This window comes from Cylas formicarius, unplaced genomic scaffold, assembly GCF_029955315.1.
Source record: "Cylas formicarius isolate icCylForm1 unplaced genomic scaffold, icCylForm1.1 PGA_scaffold_8__14_contigs__length_24414737, whole genome shotgun sequence".
NCBI classification, from domain to species: Eukaryota; Metazoa; Arthropoda; class Insecta; order Coleoptera; family Brentidae; genus Cylas; species Cylas formicarius.
In genome coordinates this window covers 4971973-4993463 of record NW_026844361.1, presented here as the reverse complement: position 1 = coordinate 4993463, position 21491 = coordinate 4971973, and the positions used below count along the sequence as shown (strand labels likewise).

The window sequence follows — 21491 nt, the reverse complement described above, 5'->3', positions numbered from 1 at the left end:
ATAAAATCCGCCCATTATGGGTTTACCCTGCATATCTTGAAGCAAATACGTTACGGGGTTAGTAACCCGTACTTTAACAATTTTAAACAATTCCGTGGTCCAATTCGGTGTATAACCTTTGTTGAAAACGTGCTTGACTTTGCTGATTCTAACGATGTCGCCGACTTTAAGTTTACGAGGACCGAATATTTTTATGCTACTATACGCGGTTTTCAAAATTCTCTTTTCGTTGCTCTTACTCACATCGATGGGTTTCGTACCCGTCGTTCTATGTTTTGTGTTATTGTATTCATCAACGATAGAGGCGAGCACATCGATCCATTTGTACGTCCCGCGTAAAGAAAAATGTCGAAACAATTTCTCTTTGAGGGTACGTATCACCCGTTCGACAATTGAGGCCTTTTTTATGCTATACGTACTATAGTGGTTAATTTTATGCTTATCCACAAGTTTCAGAAACGTGTCGTTGTAAAATTCTTTACCGAGATCCGTTTGCAAGTTTTGAGGGTGCCGTCCGTCCTTGAGAATTTTGGAAAACGCCTTGGCGACTTCGACCCCGGTTTTGGTTTTCAACGGGCGACACCATACATATTTTGAGAAACAGTCTATCACAACCAGCACGAATTTAAAATTTCTGTTTTGTTTGCTGTAGCGATCTAATTGGGCCAGATCCGCTTGCCACAGGTCATCCATCCCTCGTATTATAGTCCGGCGGCGAGCATAATTTCTGCGTGCCGGCTTGTGCAGTTCTCGAACCAGTTGTACCTTCTCTTTATTCATAATGTGTGTTCGGTTGCGATGGAGGATTTAAAACCCTTTGTTTCAATACCTTCATTATATTCTCATTTTCGTTCGTAAGTCGCTCCATTTTGGTTACAATATCATGAAATTGCTGTGACAAAACGGCGACTTTTGTCATGTGCTTTTCCAAATCTTTCTTTGCGCTCATTTCGCTTAGCTTTTGGTGGAAAACTTCGCGAAACTGCATAATTTCATTTTCGAGTGTAGTGCTACTCATTTTCAGTTGTTCTTCAAGACGCGAGAATTTAGTTTTGTCTTCAATTTGTAATCTTTTCGTGTACGCTTCGAGTTTCTGTCCAATAATCTTTCTCAATGCAATTTTTAATAAATTACTTGTCTCATCCACATATTTTTTGTTAGCCACGTCACCGTCATCGCTAGGCGTTTGGACATTGCAAATTTTTAAATTGTTCATATTGACGTTTCCGTCTGGCATATAGTCGAGGGCGCTTCTAATCACAGTATTAGTGAAGGGTCGTTTAGAGCGCAGCGCGCTAGAACGTCCAAACTTGTCCAGACTCATCGTTAAACTAACGTATAAAACCTGATTCTTTTAGCTCTTCAACGATTGAAACTATTTCGTTATCATGAGACGTGTTGCCTGCGTGTTTCGACGCGATTAGTAATTTCAGACGCTCTACGAGTTCATTGACGTCGTCCCAGTATACATATTCAGTAGGAGCGTCATTATAACGCATATTATAACCTTGACCGCTGTACGAGTACGAACGCGACTGAGATTTTATTAAGGGTCGGATGACCTTGGTATATTTTGGTACAGTCGATGCGCCTTTCAAACGTCCGATCGCGTCCCTGTGCACCTGGGTAGCCTCCATTATTTTTTTATATTGTGCCAAATCGTCTTTTGTGTATGCTATGGGATCTTTCAAAAACACCAAATTATACAAGCCGCGGGTACCGGAATATCTCTCGCCGTCTACAATAATATCGCCAGATCCTTGATGAAAATCCAGCGATTTATTGCCGAGAAACCATTTGGATGATATTTTGTCGTAAACGGGTCCGTAAACAATATCGGTGTCGGGCGATTTTACCCATAAATTTTGAATATATGAATGGGAAATTTCTGGATATTGTTCCAGGTATGATTGAAGGGATGCGTTGGCCACGCTCGATGTGTCAAACACATCATCTTCCTCCTCATCGATATTTTGCATCTCAACGCTCTTATTGGGATCCGGCGTTTCCTGAATTTCTTCCATAGGCAAAAATGATACGTTAACCTTATTTTTTGTTTCTTCGTTCGGTTCCTTTTTGTGTTCCCGCTTGACACCTCGACGTTCAGTTTTTATTTCTGCCGGTGACGGTGATAGCTTTATTTTTGCTATACGTTCTAGCGGCTCGCTGACGGGTTTGAAAAGCTTCCGAATTGACGCATCCTCTTCGCTCTTACCCAATTTTAATGTTAAATACTTCTTTCGAATAGATCTAGACAACTCGTTTACTTTTTTTTTTAGCGCCGCGTCGGCGATGTCGGCGGACGTCGCCTTCATGACTGTTTCTATCGACAATTAAATATCGACTTTTATATATTTGTCGAAACCCTTGCGGTAGCGTCCGTTTTTTACGTCGAAATCTTTGACAATTATCAAACAGCCGTACTTTTCTTTCCAGCACTCGGAACAAATTTGTTTAAACGTGTCGTATGAAACGTCGGGTGAGACATGTTCATCATAAACGTGACGTAAATTCATGTCATCCTGTTTAAACAACGCGACAATATTGCAATTGTCACGTATCAATTGCTTGGGTACCTTGGAGTATGTCTGACAGAGATAAATAGCGTCGATGGCCTTGTGTCGGCACATCGAAAAATACTCGCGAATTTTATCTTGCTTGTCGCACGCCACGTCGTCGAAAATAAACAGAGAATTCTCTTTCGCGTCGCTGGGGTCGATTATCGAGTCTCTTTCACTGTAGGGATAATATCCAACTCCTTTGACATTGCTCAATACGCGAGATAACAGTTGATATTTTGGTTGATACAACGACTTTGAGTAGACGTAAACATTTTCGAAACTTGCCCCGTTGGGGTTAAAGAGTAGCGCTAACATGGTGTTGGTTTTGCCGCAACCGCTAGGTCCGCAAAACACCGCCCTAAATGAATTGGGTAGCAGTTGACCGTGTTTGCTTTTGTTAAAGAAACCATCTCCGCAAACCAAATCTAAATTATCGATGGGGAGCTTGAGTTTCTGCTGCACCACCCGCATGACTACAATGTTTATTCGAGACACCTCGTATATATATACGACACAAGCAATTTCCTTTAATTAGTATGTTATGCTTCGCGTCCGGAAGTGGTCTCGTTAACACGCTTATTAACAAGTTACCTTTTGAAGTACACATTCCGGGTTACCAGTTTTGCGGTCCCGGTACAAAATTGGAAAAACGCTTGAACCGAGGCGATAGCGGGGTGAATCCTTTGGACGCTGCGTGTAAGGTACACGACATTGCCTATTCGCAAAACAAATCGTTAGACGAACGTCATAAAGCGGATAAAGAATTGGAAACGCGTGCGTGGCAGCGAGTAAAATCTAAAGACGCAAAGTTTGGTGAAAAAGCTGCCGCATTCTTTGTCACCGCGACTATGAAAACTAAACGTAAGCTCGGTATGGGTCAACAACGGCGTCCCTCTGTTTCGTTTCGACAGGGTGTCGTGAAAAAGGTTCGCAATGCATTAAAGAAGAAACAATTGTTTCATATCGATAACCCTAAAATGCTTAGAAGATCGGCACTGGAAGCGCTTCGAGCTGGCAGAGCCGCTGTAAGAAAAGCGGGAGGACGTAAAAAAATTAGGGTACCTAGAATTATACCGTTCGAATCAAAATCGGGCGGTATTTTACCACTTTTACCGTTATTAGGAGCGCTAGGGGCTTTAGGTTCGCTCTCGGGCGGAGCCGCTGCTATCGCTAAAACTGTCATCGATGCGAAAAACGCACGAAAGAAACTCGAAGAGGACAACCGCCATAACCGAGCTATGGAAGAGATTGGAAAAAAGGGATCGGGTCTATTCTTGAAAAAGAGTCCGCGCGGCGGATTCGGTCTTTATCTGAAGAAACAAAAAAACTCCCAATAAAGCTACCCAGAAGGGCTCTATACGACGTCGATTTAATATCTCTGGCGCGCAAATTAAAAATTCCTCACTTCAGGGGTGTTTTTATGCGAGATAGTTTACCCCGTCGAATCAGATCGCAAGAATGCGGAATCGTAAATTTGGATGTTCGTCGAAATAGAGGAACCCACTGGGTAGCATACAAAAAGAGGAAGGGAAACGATGTTGAGTATTTTGACAGTTTCGGTAACCTTAAACCACCCGCGGAACTTGTTAAATATTTCGGCAACAGCGCCAATATCTACTATAATCACGATAGATATCAAAAGTTTACGCAATACAATTGCGGTCATTTGTGTTTGCAATTTCTCTATAAAAAGGACTGAAATCGCGGACCTATAAGCAGTCAACATGTCGATCATATTTACGTTAAAAGGGAACACGTCGACATTATCCATCGACTTTGTCAATCCGCTGCAGTTGGATGAAGATGTAGAGTACGGTTTAGCGCTGATTGGATTCCACTCTTACAACAACATTCCCAACATAGATAAGGGTTCGAATAAATTTTACTACTTCGATGGTAACAATAAAGAAAACGTAATTGAAATTCCGACCGGGTCCTATGAAATTAGCGACATTGAAACCTACATTAACGAACATCTGCCAAAAAATAAGGAAGAGAAGAATACGATCCCAAAGTTAATAGAGGAGATATCAATCAAACCCAACAATAATACGATAAAGTGTGAAATCTACAGCCCCGTATACGGGGTAAACTTTAAACAACACTCGGACAGTATCGGAAAATTATTGGGGTTTTCACAGAAAATTTTGGAGCCCAATATTATGCATTCCTCAGATTTACCCGTGGATATAATAAAAGTGCGAACGATACATGTAGATAGTAACATAACGTCTGGAGCGTTCTACAACGACAGACCTTCGCACACAATTTACGAGTTTGCCTTGTCCGTCGATCCGGGGTACGCCATCGACGAAACTCCTAAATATCTAACGTACTTGCCAGTAAACAAACGACAAATCTACAACATTACCCTACAGGTTCTGGATCAAAACTTTGAGTTGGTTAATTTCCGAGGTGAAGAAATCATCATTAGATTGGAACTTAAAAAATTAACGTAATGTTGATTTTCAACTCAATCGGAGACGCTGGTGAATATAAAAAAGCGAACATCCAAACGGTAGGGTTAGTAACAAAACCGACGCGTATCCGTAAAGGTCGTCTTACATTGAGCAACAAACAATTTCTCCGATCACTGGGCTACGATGTTATCGAATCAAATATTCGACATACACAGAAAGCCAAAATTTGATGAATCTATCCAGCGCGTGGAGACCCGCACCTATCATCCCTTTGTGAAATCTTTTTTGAACAACGACACCATTGAGATCACGATCAATCAAGGAGATGCCTGGCTGCTTATGTACGACGCTGCTATTTGCATTAAGGGATCGCTGAAACGTCTCACGGGAACCGACCAAGTGCAATTTGTAAACAATGCAGGAGCATTTTTTTTTGAAACTATATCGTACGAGCTGAATGGGAAAGAAGTGGATAGCGTGCGTGATCCGGGTATAGTTAGTACGATTAGAGGTTATCTATGTTACTCGAAAGATGACTCATCGCATCTAGATATTTCCGGCTGGAATTTCCCTGAAAATGCGATTCACGATACAGAAAATGGACATTTTAGCATGCGAATCCCGTTACGACACTTTTTAAACATATTTAATGATTATAATATGATAACTTGTGGAAAACAAACCATAAGATTGGTAAGAGCCAGACATGACAAAAATTGTATGATAATTAAACCAATGGGCGGTGTTGCGGCCAGTGCAATTAAAACAACGGCGGAATTAAAAATTGATAGTGTCGATCTTAGGGTCAAGCACATATTTCCAAACGACGAAATCAAATTGGCTCTGCTGAAATCGATTAGATTAGATCAACCCATATTGATACCCTATAGACGATGGGAACTTCATGAATATCCTGCCCTAACCGCGGGCTCTACCAAAGAAATTTGGTCTGTCAAGACGTGCGCGGCTATCGAAAGCCCCCGATACGTAATAGTCGCTTTTCAAACAAATCGCAAAGACAACGAAGCGAAAAATGCGACGCTTTTCGATCACGTCGACGTAACGGATATAAGATTAACACTAAACGGAGAATATTACCCTCACGAACGTTTACGATTAGATTTTGAAAAGAATGACTTCGTGGAAGCGCATCACAATTACACGGATTTCTACCCCAGTTATAAGGGATGTGAGGAAAAAACTGCGTTGCTTGACTATATGGCTTTCAAAAACTGCGCGATTTTCGTCATTGACTGTTCTCGAAGAAACGACAGTGTAAAATCCAACACTGTCGACGTAAAGTTAGACATCGAAGCAAAAAAGGGATTTCCCGCGAATACACGTGCCTATTGCATCATCATTCACGATTGTATCGTGGAACAACTACCGCTCAGCGAGATTGTTCGAAATCTAACATAAATACCGCCGGAGGAACCTAATCTTAACCAGTCATATTAAAAATGCGCATCGTTGCGGTAGATATTCAAGGCTTCCAGTTAGAAGATGGATTTGTCGTTAAAGAAATGGCTGTCTACAATGGATGTCAAATTAGTCATTACGTTTTGAAACCGCCGCGTGAATATTGCACGTTGACCGGTGCAGAAAAAAGAACGGTACGCTGGCTCGAACAATATCATCACGGTCTCAAATACAGTTCTGGTTTTGTTCAATATTCCGACATTGATACGTTGATCGGACTACTGATAGAAAATGCTGACTTGATATACGTGAGAGGAAGATCAAAAATGGAATTTTTAATGTCGAAAATGGATCAGGAGGATGTCGCATGCAGAGTCATTAACGTGGAGAAATTCGATGATGATAATTGGTTGAATCCGCCGAAATTTCAACCGGATCACGCCCATTGCATGTTTCACTCCGGAGGAAGACTGCGCATGTGCGCGTTGAGAAATTCTGCCCTTTTATATAATTGGTTGTATTCAAGGATCCCTGTATGAAATAAAACTTTCTTTATTTAAATAAGACTTTTTATTTCAATCCAAAAAAATTAATAATACATTTACACGTAAAAATAAAGCACGCTAATGCTATGATATGAATACAAACTGCGAAACTGTAATCTATTGAAGTATAATTCTTTTTTCGTTCCATTTCTCGAGTAATATTCTGCGTCATCTCACGCAAAATAGCGACTAAAAGCGTTTGGTTCATCACTTCTCTTTGTTATTTTACCTATAAAAGATTAGCTAGGAACCGAATACATTTTAGTATTTTACTGACCTTGAACGAGATGAGAGTCTTGTTGCTATGCTACGCTGTCTTTACTACCTGTTCGGACGTGTCGACGATAGTCGCCGCGCTGCCCGAGGAAGGTGTGATTGAATATTTACAAAAATTCGGATTCCTTTCACCTAACGACAACGAATCTTTAACGCAGATCAATGCGTCGAGTTTGCAACGTGCCCTAATGGATTTTCAGGATTTCTATAATTTACCGGTGGATGGTACTCTTAATAACGAAACCGTCGAACTAATAAATAAACCCCGATGTGGTGTAATAGAAAATGCCTTCACGACTGTTTCGCGATGGCAGAAAACGGATTTAAATTGGTATATTCAAGTACCGCCCAGTCACTATCAAGAGTTAAAAGTGCTGGCAACCGAGGTTTTTAAAATATGGAGTGATGAATCAAATTTAAATTTTTTCTTAAATTACTCAGAGCCGGATATAATGATTTTGATGTCTGACAAATATACTACCCACAGACAAAGCATAAGATGTAAAGGGAACGAATCCTGTCCTTTTGCTTTTGACGGAAGGGGTAACATATTAGGACATGCATTTTTTCCAAATCAACAACAAGAGTGCGTGGAAGTTCATTTGGATAAATCCGAAGATTGGTACTACGGTTTAGAAGTGCCTGCGCCCGGAGGAAAAACGAGCTTGTTTACTGTGTTGTTCCACGAAATTGGACATACGTTGGGTTTGGCGCACAGTAACGATCGCAATGCCATTATGTACCCTTGGTATAGCTTAAATTCTAAGACATTGTCATACGACGATGTTGCAGGTCTTCAACGTTTATATGGTAAAAAAACCACAACCACCGCCCGCGTAACAACTCCGACCACAACAACATCAACTACCACTACTACCACAACTACGAAACCTCCGATAGGGAAAAACGAAACAAAAGTACCAGATTTGTGTCACGTAAATCCATCCATATTTTTGGTTACGTCTAACCATCATATGTATCTATTTTACGACAAATGGGTTTGGATAATAAGATTAGGTGATAAAGTCTACATGGAACCTAAAATGATATCAGATTATGTCCCTATTTACGCTCCTATTTCGCATATCTACCAGAGACCCAACGGACAACTTTTGGTAGTCACCGGTGATTCGTTTTATTTACTTCACTTCCCGAGTTTCACGGTAGTGGGCGACCGACAAAGCGTCCAGCGACTGGGTGTGCCTGCGGGTAAAACAGTGAACGCTATTTTTAATACGTATGGCGGTCGAACGTATATATTTTACGGTAAACGCTACTATGCAGAAATAGACGAGTGTTCTTTGAGTGCGAGTGAACACGGTTTTACTACGGAACTGTTTCCGGGTCTGCCCGACGATTTGTCGGGCGCGTTTCGATACACCAACGGACATTTGTATTTTTTCAAAGAGAAAACGTATTACGAATACAACGAATTTTTGAATAAATTAACGAGAGTCGGTGAAATAGACTTGAGTCTTGTCGCAATTAATTGTCCCACAGAGAGTGTCTTTAAACAAATTAGGGATTTGTTAAGAAAGTTATCGATCTTTCACAACAATGAATAAGAAGTTAGTTTTCTTCGACGATTTTAGAAGCTTGGATACCGATCAACTTGAATTGATTCCTGTGCAACATTTCTTGGAGCATGTGAGACCGCACGATTTGTTAAATATGTGGCATAAGTTACCAGTACGACATCGCAACAATTTTGAATTGCAAACTCATTTGCCCTGCTTTGTTCACTATAACAGACCGGACAGCAAAATGCATATCGACGGCCCGGCACCTCCCCAGAATAAATGTCATTATTGTTTGAGTGTTATAAAAGCAGTTACCGAGATCTAGGATAGATTCATTCGGGCTAGAAACATGGTTTTGTTAAGTGCTCACTTTGTTTTGTTGTCGGCTGTGGTACAAAACGTTTTCTATATACATAAACCTAAGGATGTGATTGAAGCGTTCGTTTGTTTCAAAAATCATAATAATCGGTGCATTTGGCCCGATACGTGGACGCGTATGCAACTCGCTCAGGTCAACGGAATCGACAAGCTACAAACTTTTAGCGTGACATTGTCGAATAACACTACCGCAGATAAGCCGTATTTAAATTACAAGGTACGTTTCGTTTTCGCGAACCGGAGCTACGAAGACCACGGCGAATGGCAAACGATCGCTATCAAGAATTCCAATAACACCAGCGGCGGCGTTAACGACAATTGCGGTAACGAATACAACATCTCGGCAGATCGAAAAACTATTTTAATCCCGCTATATGTAACTACGTGCGCTTGTTTGCTTCTTTTGGCAAAATGCTTATTCAAATTGACTAAATGTAAATATCTCTCTTAATTACACCGATAGTGGGGGGTTGTTGATATATAAGTACATTTGAATTTGATACCGAAGTCAGTCTGTTTGTCACAATGTGTAACAAAGTGGTCACTATCGATGAAAACACGATTTTCGAAATAAAGAATTCAGGTGTCCGTTTCATCTTCAAGAACAAGCACATAGATTTTCAAGTCCAGGATTTTTGGGATTTTTTGTTCTTTCTGGAGGACGAGGTGGGAGAAATCATGTTCTGGAACGACATAACAGTCTACATCGGGAGCAGTATCGAGGTGACCTATTCGAACGAAGAAGAGAGCTGTGAGTTGATACTGAAACGGGATCATGGCGACGAAATTATCCTCGACCGCGATGAAGTAGAAAATCTCATGGACCAGAAACACCGCTTGTACGAAGCATTACGTTGTCTACATATGAGCTAATAAATATTTACTATTGTATCTATAGTTTTTCTTTTATTAAACCGTGATTATTGAGACACTCTGTATAAGTCACTCGACTTGTTTACCGACGACCCGATCACCCGCGTCACCGCGCGACACCGTCGCCGTGCCGCACCGTCACCGCCCTCTACCGGGGGGGCCTACGACGGTCGGAGCGCGCGACATCTAGCAGCGACGGGCGGAACCGGGGCAAAACAGGACGCTACACAAGCTGGCGACATCTAGCAGCGACGGGCGGAACCGGGGCAAAACAGGACACTACACAAGCTGGGTGGGGGGCGGAGCGCACTCTGGTAGACAGGGGGGACACTAGGACGCCACGCGCGGGGGGCCCCCGCTGCGGGGGGGTTAGGAAATTGAGGTTATGTACGGTTTCTGTTGCTTATATCGGCACTATACATCTACTATAGTTTTTGCACTGCTATTGCATGACATGCTTTGGAATAGTAGGTGTGCTTCTTTGTTTTTTGCCATTTTCTTTTTCTTTAGTAATATTGTGGTGAATATGTGGTCCAGACACTATCTTCCTACTCGGAAGCGTGCTTATTCTTCAATTTCGTGGGATTTAAAATCCTTTTCTTTCATATTTCTAAGAGCTTTTCCATAAATCCTTTTTGCCTTTTTTATGGATCTGTGTGCCTCTGAGTAATTATACTTGAACCATTAAAGTATCTATTGAATAGTTCTCGCATTAATTACTTCTGTTATTATTTTTCAAATAGTTAAATGTTTTGCATATTATGTCCTTGTGAAGGTCTAGATGTTGATCCTGCACCTGATGGACAAGCCGTGAGGCAAAGTTCATCATTCATTTTTATCGGTTAAATGTTCTTTCTATTCACTGCATCTGTTCTCAATGTTCTGGCTTCTGATGATCTTGTTTCTCCGATGTATTAAATTTGGCTTTTTCTCATGTATTCGTGTTTAAGCACAAGTTCATTAATTTTGTTCATGGTAGTTTGGTAAATTGGTGGTTTCTCTTTAGACGATTCTGATATAGGACTCTCGTACTGAGCTCGCATAATCTTTTATTATATTTGACCTCATCTTACTTCTGCGCCTTATGCGCCTTTCGTATTTTTGTCAATATTACAATGTAGTTTTTCCATATAACCTCCATTTGACTGTGTTATAAGTTGATTAAACCATAATCTATAATCGCTGGGTGCAAGAACCTGAGAATAAGATGGATGCGGAAGTAATTCTCATGGTGAATCGTTCAAAACATCCTTCGTTTTACTTGCAACTTTCCATGCCGTTTTTGGCCAATTGGCTATCGAATATTTTGGTGCTAGTTGTAGGACCTTTCGCCAGATAATTCATAAAAATAATCCCAGAATGCACTACCCATTATCTTTGCCATAAAGGGAATAGTGGATCTACGTATAGACAGTAGTATAGGGTGTTTTTTTTTTTCGATGTATAGAACTTTAAGTTGGGATTACTGTTCAGCTGTCAAGTGATTTATTCTGAGTTTGGTTTGGCAATTCATCATGAATTGACTCACGCCTGAACAACGCTTGTCCAATGGGCCCAAAACGAGATTGCCGTTGTTCCCGATTTTCATAAGCGAATTTTGTTTAGCGACGAAGCGCACTTCTGGTTGAATGGCTATGTCAATAAACAAAACTGCCGCATTTGGAGTGACGCTAATCCTCAAGTGTATGTCGAAACACCGTTACATCCAGAAAAACTGACTCTTTGGTGCGCTTTATGGGCTGGTTTAATCATTGGTCCGTACTTCTTCAAAAACGGTGATGGCCAGAACGTTACAGTCAATGGTTATCGGTATAGAGCTATGATTACTAACTCTTTCATTCCTGAATTGAATAACCATGATGTCCAGGAGATGTGGTTTCAACAAGACGGCGCAAAATGTCACACCGTCTAATTTCACGTTTTGGACCTGTGAACTGGCCTCCAAGATCTTGTGATTTAACACCACTAGACTACTTTCTGTGGGGCTATGTAAAGTCATTGGTCTATGCGGATAAGCCACAAACGCTTGACCATTTGGAAGACAACATTCGCCGTGTTATTGCCGATATACGGCCATAAATGTTGCAAAAAGTCATCGAAAATTGGACGTCCAGATTAGACATATTTAAAATGTAATGCCACGAGATTATCTTTCGGATAAATAAAATTCATGTCAATCGAATAATCCATGGCTGTTTTATTGCAATTTAAAGTTCTATACATCGAAAAAAAACACCCCTTACTTCTGAACTCCGCAGAATTAGGCAATACTCCTTTAAAGTCGCTGAATAGTTTCTGTATTTCTCATACCCTTTTTCTTTCTATGGAAACATGTCGGTACCAGTCGAACACCTAAATCAGATCAAACATGCTCATAATTTCTGCGTAATTTAAATATAGCACAATTCCCAGAACTGTGGGAACAACCCTCGTAAATATCAATGCATATTGCCATGCGCATGCGCGACATTTCTGCTCGCAAACCACGCCTACAAAAACTAGTAGTTTTAGTGCGTTTAATTTTTGCTTTTTCGCATGGCGTTGTCTCGATCGAAAATGGTGGGGAGGAGGGATTGTCCTTAATATAAATATAAGGAAGTAGTACTTCGAGAAAAATACATATATATTTTTTTGGCAGTTCTATTGATTGCTTTATTTATTACACATTTTTCTCATTAGTTCGTCCCTTCATTGTTCTTGATTCGTCGAGGTAAAACTTAATGATTAATCCAGAGTTTTATTAGCCTAATCTGTTAGCCTTATTACATTTTATAAAATTAAAAATTCCATGGAATGATTTACTAGGCGACTAGAAAAATCTTCAAATAAAATAAAAACTTTAAAATGTTCTTTGACTAGAGTGTCTTAGATTTTCGTGACAAAATCAAAAAATTGCATTATTATTGCGAATTTCGCTATCTACCTACTTTATTGGAAACTACGCAGTGTTCGGAAACTCTTACATTTCCCTTTCACACAAGCCCGAGCTTGGCGAAATCGGAAAAGTGATTCAGAAGATAATTCAATAATTTGGACAATTAAAGTCTATTTCAGAAAGCTGTGGAGTAATAAAACCTCTTCGGTACACAAGGAGATTACGGGGTGACAGAACTAATACTTAATCCAATTTCATTGTTTGACATTGACTTTCATCGGGTTTGCGTCAATTTTTATGGGTTTTGCCTACCACTATCTATTCACGCAGACTGAAAATGGTGTGCCGGAGGCGTCCTGGTGGGATACCCGTAAAAAGAAAAGAATTTTATTTTAACAAAAAAAAAGATTTCCTTTAGTAGTTTAGTTAGTAGTTTGAAGTAGTTTAGTAGCTTAAGGTCTTTCCTTTTGAATGTCGTGTTGTGTCTTGCTACATATTCTTTTACTTCATAACTTTTACAAAGATTTTTTTTCTGTTAGCGTGTTAGACAAAACTAAATTTGTATTAGTTTGCTACATATAATGATAATTATCTTCAAATTCAATATTTTCAGTGGTTAACCAGTTCATAATTTCTTGTTTCCTCCACGATGAAGTTGGAGTCTTCACTTGGCGTCGTGAATAATAACTTAGGTTATTCATAACTACTACTAAATCAGCCGGAAGCTATTTTATCATATCACCAAAATATTCTTCAAAAATGACAACCCTATACCAATCAAAATATGTGGGAAACTGACGCACTACAGCTGAAGAAAGAAAGAAATCTTTTTTGTTTTTAAATATAGTGCTGCCATCTAATGGATAAAAATATATATGACCCTGTTAAATTTTTATGTACAACTTCAATTTACTTCTTTCAACTTATTATTAAAATAGTGCATAAAGGATATGATCAGAAGAAATACAGCTAATGAAAAAATAAAACAATGGTTTTGTTTCTTTACTTCTTATATTTTATAAAATTTATATATTTGCTGTTTTCGCTGTACCCAACCGTTGAACAGTGAAATTTATATAAGAATATTACAGGTAAACAAATTTTATCATTTTTTTATAAGTTCGACATTCCTCTTCTGTGGGAAACAACAAAGCCATCCTGTTTAGTGATTATTTGCAACAATTATGTAAGGCTGATCAAGCTGACAAGACATCTACACTACTACTACTACTCTTGATATGGTAAACAATTGCTGTGTTACGAACTATAAGAAAGATTTGGATTTATTTTCTCATCCCCCCTTGCAAAAAAAATGGATTGCAGCAACGCAGTCGATTTACTTGCTCCAACACAAAAGACAAAGGCGAGTCTTACTGAAATATTTTTCGATAAGTATAGCGACCTACAACATGGTCTAGCATGTTTTCTAATCATATTCATTTCATAGTATGCGAGTTCCATTTTCAACAGTATAAAATTGAAGTAGAGTAGTACCAATATAACAAAGGAAAAATATTTTTAGAATATAAAAACATAAAAAATATTATATAAAACAATTACCCAATTTTAGGCAAAAAAGACCAACAAACAAAGAACCATATTGTATAATGGAATACAAACTTTTTTTAAATTTTTATCTATTATTCATATTATTCATAAAATTTTAGTATTCAGATAGATTATAAAAAACATTTGCTGACAGTAAATATTTTAAATATTTTTTGAACTTCTTTTGCTCTACGTCTTTAGCTTTAGTAAGAAGCATATTATAGTATGTTTACCTGGAATACGAATACCAATACCAGGCCTTGTTTGAAAGTAATCTTTATTTTTATGTATGTCAATTAATAGTTTAAGTAAATAAATACCTGTCAGAGTTAAAAAATTTTAGTTCTAAAAACATCTCTGCACGATTCTACTAGTTTTAAGTTGTACATTAGTCGAATTATCCTGTTTTGTTGGACAAAGATTCGGTCCGAGTCTACTGTTCTTCCCCAGCTTATAATATTGTAAGAAATTACTGAGTATTCTTCTGAGTAGTATAGATTTAAAAGAGAAGAGGTATTTAAGGAAGATTTCAATGTTCAGGCTATTTGATTAGACCACCTTAATTGGCAGTCAAGTTCTGTCCCTAGAAATGTTGTATGCCAATTTTTAGTTATATTATTTTGGTCCATTTGGGCACTTAACCCGTCTAAAGGACTTGTGAATTGAACTACTACAGTTTTTTGAGGACTTAATATAAGGTATACAGTAGGTCTGAAATCTTTGTACAGCTTTTTTAACTTCTATTGATTTCGTCACAAGATTTTTTCCGGGATTAAGATAGTCGTATCGCCACAAAAGTGATATTGTTTTACGCCATCCAGATATTATGCGAGATCAGCTATATATGCTTTAAATAATAAAGGGCCCAATACTCCCCCCCCCCCCCCCCTGTGGTGTTACATTTGACTCCATACATTGGTTTATGTTTCTCTAACTCCAAGAAGGTTTAGTTTTTTTTTTTTAAAGGCGGGGTTTAACATATCAAACGCTTGGGAGAGGTCAAGAAATTTCCAGCAACCACTTCCTGTTCATCAAGTTTATCATGAAGAGTTACAACCTGAACTGTTGAATCAACAGAAGTAGGTATAGGACTCTTTATTTTACCTGGTTGTCCGAGTTATTAAGCCCGAATGTAGTTACAGAGAAAGAAGGAAAGACTTTTTTAAAATTTATACATCACCTCTGTATTAAGTTCTACTATGTTTCTACTATCATTTAAAGATGGACATAATATGAAGGAAAGAAAACGTGTTTTTTATCCTTATTCACCCATATTTGATATTATAGACACCATGGCATTGTATGTGTTGCCCATTGTGACAGAATTCAAACCGCCACAAATGCCACCTCTCGGTAGGGCCAGGGGGGGGGGGGGGGGAGCAAAATAAAGTCTGATTATCTGGTTGCCTATAAACGTATTTACATAGGCAACTATTTAAGGTTCTCATATATTTCGGATGACATGTGAGTGACTACAAAGTCAAATTATTAATAATGTATTTAAAATGGAGATGAAAAATAATTTTATCGCACAAAATTTTGACATTTCTCGGTCATGCGGAATTTAAGTATAGGTATAAAGTTATGAAGTAGACGTTTGAAATTTAGAGCTCCCCTCCAGGTTACACGTATCGCAAACATTGTCAAAGCGACCAAGCCGTGCGTTAATGGTGTTAACAATGCCAACAAACTCACAGACTCCGACCGTGCATGAAGCGCCCTTGAAGTAGCGATCCGCGCGCAGAGCCTTGCCCTCCTGGTCCTCCACGACGATTCCCAAACCCAAATTTCGCGCTCCGGCCCTGTTCCACGCTTTGGTTGCCGGTTTGACGCTCAGCTCCACCCACCTCGCGGTTTCCGCGACGACTTTGCTGTCGGATAATCGGCGCTTCACTGTAACAAAATCGGCAAATTTGGAATTACGTTGTTTCGTCCTCAGTTTTCCAAATAATCGATTTTCCCCTTGTTTTTCATATTTTATTCAAAAAGAGGCTATTTAAAATATGATAATTGGCCGAAATAGGGTATTTCCGAATTAGATGCTCATCCTTAAAAATGTTTTAAAAGTTTATTCCAATGTAGATGATAAGCAATCGCATTATAGCCTTATCGGGGATATAATCCGTCCAAATTATTGTACCGAGGAAACCAAACTGCTGGTGCATAATTTAATTTTTCTACTCCCGTCTGTAAAATATCAAATTACACTCCGATCTGGCGTGCGGGAAGCGTCATTTTGCCACGTCAGTTTTGTTTCCCACGGATCCGAGCCACTTCGGACATTCGTGTTGTTTTGCAAAATCACTCGCTTATTAAATACTCGCTCCGTTGCGCTCCGCTCGTGTCTGTATTCTTAAAGTCTCAAGTGGAACGTACGATAAATCCATAGCTTTATGAGGTATCTGCCAGAACCTCATTAACATGAAGGAGACAGCATAATTTCGAGACGAATATTTACCACGTGAGTTTCTTGTCCCCCCGATCCGAGGTACTTCGGACATTTCCGGAATATTACCGCACGGGTTTGGGAGCAATCAGATATTTTCGGAAATTTTACCGCACTCCTTGAATTTTGACTTTTGTTAATTCTGATGGTCATGTCAAATGTACCCAAAAATTAACGGTCGTAGAAAAAGTATAGTATGCAACACGTACGGTAAACTTTTTAAGTCACTCGTTTATTAAACACTCGCTGCGCTGCCGTTTATCACACTTGTTGCATTTGACCTGACATGAGTTATATAATTTTTAAAGTCTCCAGTGTAACGTACGATAAATTCATAGTTTTATGAGTTATCTGCCAGAACCTCATTAACAAGGAGGAGACAGGATAATTTCGAGACGAATATTAGTCCCAAGTGACAAAAAGGGTCAGAACGGGAGGGAGTTTTATCAAAATGATGACGCTGGAGAGTTAGACAATGCTCGAAACCCCTGATTTAAAAAAAAGTACATCATCAGCATCTAACAGAAAATTGACATCAAGATTTTATCATTAATGAAAATGTTGAATAATAATGATGCCAATATTGAGCCTTGAGGAACGCCTGAGAAAGCAACGTATTCTTCGGTGGTGTTACCACAGAGATTGACGCATATGGAGTGCGGTTAGGCAAGTGTGAAGAAATCCAATCCAGAAAATTCAAAAGTACGAAACTTGTGGATTAGAATTTGGCGATCTAACCCATAAAACGATTTTGAAAAATCATGATATATGATGTCCACTTGAGAGCCCCTTCATCGATAGCTTCATAAATATACTGGCACATAGTATTTAAATTGGTATTGGTGGATTTCCCTTCAAAAAATCCATGTTGTTGAGGGACTAATTGGTTCTTAACAACATGAAATATTTTCCCATGTGGATTTTAAAACTCTACAGAAATTGCAAATATGCAAATAGCCTTATAATTTGTGATTTGGGATCTACAGACTTTTCTCAGATATAAACTGCAAAGTATTACAAGCGGTTTAGCCAAAACAAAACGATTGTCATAGGAATTAAATCTGGACCCATTGATAGGTTAGGTTTTATTATATTAACAGTTTTTTTTATATTTTCAAAATGACTGTCTAAAACACAGTGCAATAAAAAATTCGGTATCTTTAAAATATATATAGCTGGGTACAACTGAGATTTCTTTTTTGTTTTTAATAAACCACCAAAACGTTTTCACATATTTTTAACATCATATTCAATTCATCTATTGAACTGAGGAGGCTTTTACTTGATGAAAATCCATTTATCAAAATGAACAAGAACTAAAAGTTCAGATTTTCACGAAATTATATATTTTGACATGACAATTGTTTCGACAATACCGTGTCTTTATCGTGAAAATCTGAACTTTTAGTTCTTATTTATTTTGTTCAATTCATCTAATTTCAGATTTTATCTTTGACCAAAGACATTTAAAATTTATTTTTGATATTGTATATAATATTTGAATTAAACAAGGGAGGGTAATTTTTATTAGTTGACTTTCCAAAACGAGGATCGCGTGTTAATAATTCCAAACAGTATCTCATAAAATAAAAAGCAGGCAGACTCAAGATCCGATTCTTGGGAAAGAAATGACCAATCCAATTTTGAAAAGATATCCTACATTAGCAGAAAGTTAGGTTTTTTAAATTAAAATTATTATCCAGCGACTCAGTCTTTTTTTATTTGTGGAATGAGAAAATTGAAGTGACACATAAATTGCAGAACGATGACCATTTTGCTGGACTAATACATCCATTGCACGTTCTACCGTACAATTGTTGGTAATGTTATGCAGAACTGAGTTCAAAATTTTAATGTTTCTATTTCTAACTAAGTTACTCTGTGATAGGTTCATACAGTACATAAAGTTGCTGAGCAATCTAACACATTGATTGTCTGTACCAGTGTCCCAAAATACATAAATTTTTGCCATGCAAAGTCTCTAAAGACAAAGTATAATCAAAGAGGTTTTCGAAAGTGACAGGTTGCCCTCACCAGTAAAACATTCCATCGAGGGTAGCAGTTCACCTCTGTCAGTATTCATCTCAGATTATATAGATATTCAGTAGATCGTGTGTATAAGTAGCACCAAAATTGCGACGTACTCGATTAACATTACATTTACTATTAATCACTTAAACATCGAATCATGTCTCTTTTGACAAATAGGGCTCTCACGTTTCGAAAGTAACTTAAAACATTCAGAAAAGTAAGGCACAAGAAATCACGTTATAATATATCAACACTTTTCTACAATTTAACTAATCAAAAATCAAAAAAAATGGGTGCCAGGTCAGACCTAAACATTCTTAATGGTCGTTCGTTTTATTAAGAATAAGTAAATTATCATCCATATATCAATTTCAAGAAGAATCATATAGCCTTTTAGCTTTCTTAGGTAGTAGCTTCTGGAGGACTGAGTCATTATTGGTTTGAGATGCTTATGATAACATTATATTCGAATATTCACTTGACACATGCGCCCCTATACACAGTGCAACTATACAGGGTGCTAAAAAAGTGCGCTGCCAAACTATGAAAAACGATTTCTCGCGTGATTTTATGACAAAAATTTCATATAAACATAGGTCCAAAAATGCATATTTTTCAAGATACAGGTTGTTAAAATTTTCTAAAAAATTAGTTTTTCCTTTCATAACTTTCGATATTCTTATCAAATTTGGTGTACATCTTTGAATTATTGAGAGGTGGTTTTTGACACAAAAGCTTATTTTTTTTTACCAGTGGCGTCCGTACGGGGTTTGAACTGAATATTTTTAAAGAAAAAATGGCACGTCACTGCTTTTTCTGAAAACAAAAATTATTTTTAAAATCCCCATTCAATTTGGAGAAAATTTGGTGCATGTTATTTTCGTACTATGCCCCAGACTTCGATACATGCGTTTGTGTGCCTTATTAGGGACTGGCGAACCCTTTCTAAAATACCAGGGGTTTTCTTAATAACTGTATAAGAGTCTTCTATTCGATTTCTTAGATCTTCCTCACTGTCGACTGGTGTTGTGTACACTAATGTTTTTAAGTGTCCCCAGAGAAAGAAATCTATCTATCAGGTGGCCAAAAATGTGGTCCAGCACACCCAACCCAGCGATCAGTATAATTTTCATCTAAATACTGAAGTGCTACTAAACTCAACTCCGGTGGAGCTTCGTCATACATAAACCACATAGTGAGACCCGAGAAGGAAATGCCCTATAACCTCAATCCAAAAATTTACCGAAAATTGCTCTTGAAAATGAAAGTTACAGCGTGAAAATTATTATCGGCCAGGCCCACACATGATTGGATTTTGCACTAACTTATTTTGTGTAAATCTACACAAAGTCACTCTTAGCGGAAATTCCCTTGGAAAAAGGTCTTGGACTTGTTGAATATGATACATATGATACATACTAATACATGGGTAACGTTTAATTCGGTTACAATTTTTCTCGTGCAAGTTTCTGGGTTTTCTTCAATAGCATTTATGATAGCTTCCTCTATCTGGACCATTCTTACTGTTCTTGGTCTCCCTATAAGAGCAGTAGATCTCTTAAAACTACCCGTTTCACCAAGTCTGTCAGGTAGCGGTTAGGATATCTTTCTTGATACATCCGTTTGGCGGCGCGAGCATGAGCCATTGTAGATACGAAGTGCATATCTGCCATTTCACGGTTTGCGAATTGAACCATTTTCATCAAAACAAACAAATAATTTTGAAATAAACTTTCAAAAATCAGTTATAATTTGTTAAATAAGCTTTTAAAAACCACCAGCAAACAAATCAAGTGCAATTTCATTTAGACATTTGACAACTGTCAAATTGTGGTATTGTGTTATTGTTATAAACAAATGAACTACTGTCGCTTAGCGAAGCCCACTTTGCTACTTTAGGGTTTGTTTTTTCAAAGAAACTTCCACAGGCTACTGTAATACTTTTTACAAAACTTGCGGATTCCTCCTGCTTCGGTTTTTGCTTAGTCGAAATCGCTGACGTTTCGCCAATCATCCTGTTGGCTTCTTCAGAGCTTGACTGAAACTGCTTTTGTGGAAATTATTAGAGAGAAGAGCAGAGGTAAGGTTTTTTAATTTTGGGTTCAGTGACTCGGGCTGAGATAGATCATCGGTTATTAGATGATTTTTGGGCCGGATGGTGATGTCACCATGCTTAAGGTATCGGTCTGTGTGTTAGGTCTGATTTTCCATTGATAAGAATATCTAAGAATGGAAGGTTATTATTAGTTTCCAACTCAATGGTAAAACGTATGTAAGGGTGTATAGAATTTAAATGTCTAAGAAAATCTACTAGAGTTTCTTGACCATGAAGCCAAATAATAAAAGTATAATCGACGTAGCGTGTTCATAATTTTGGTTTTAGATGAAAGGTGCCGAGAGCTTTCTTCTCAAAGGCATCCATAAATATATTCGCGATAACTGGTGATGGTGGAGAACCCATAGCTGTTACCGACGTTTGTTCAAAAAATCGACCGTTATAAGAAAAATATGTTCCCGACAAGCATTTTTCCATTAAAGTGAGAAAGTTTGGTTCCAGATTCTCGGACTTTAATATATCTGAAATGATGTCGAGAGTTTC

At 38.3% G+C, this 21491-nt stretch overlaps 1 protein-coding gene across 4 annotated transcripts in view; it reads right to left on the bottom strand.

Moving 5' to 3' along the window:
* LOC132706044 (uncharacterized) overlaps positions 1 to 21491 on the bottom strand; it is a 118085-nt gene that overhangs the window by 8971 nt on the left and 87623 nt on the right. For 3 of the 4 annotated variants that reach the window (XM_060677110.1, XM_060677111.1, XM_060677113.1), the window contains one exon: positions 16111 to 16308. In XM_060677110.1, coding sequence (XP_060533093.1) covers positions 16111 to 16308 — 198 coding nt within the window. The remainder of the gene's footprint in view (positions 1 to 16110; positions 16309 to 21491) is intronic. The other variant, XM_060677114.1, reaches the window with a different exon arrangement.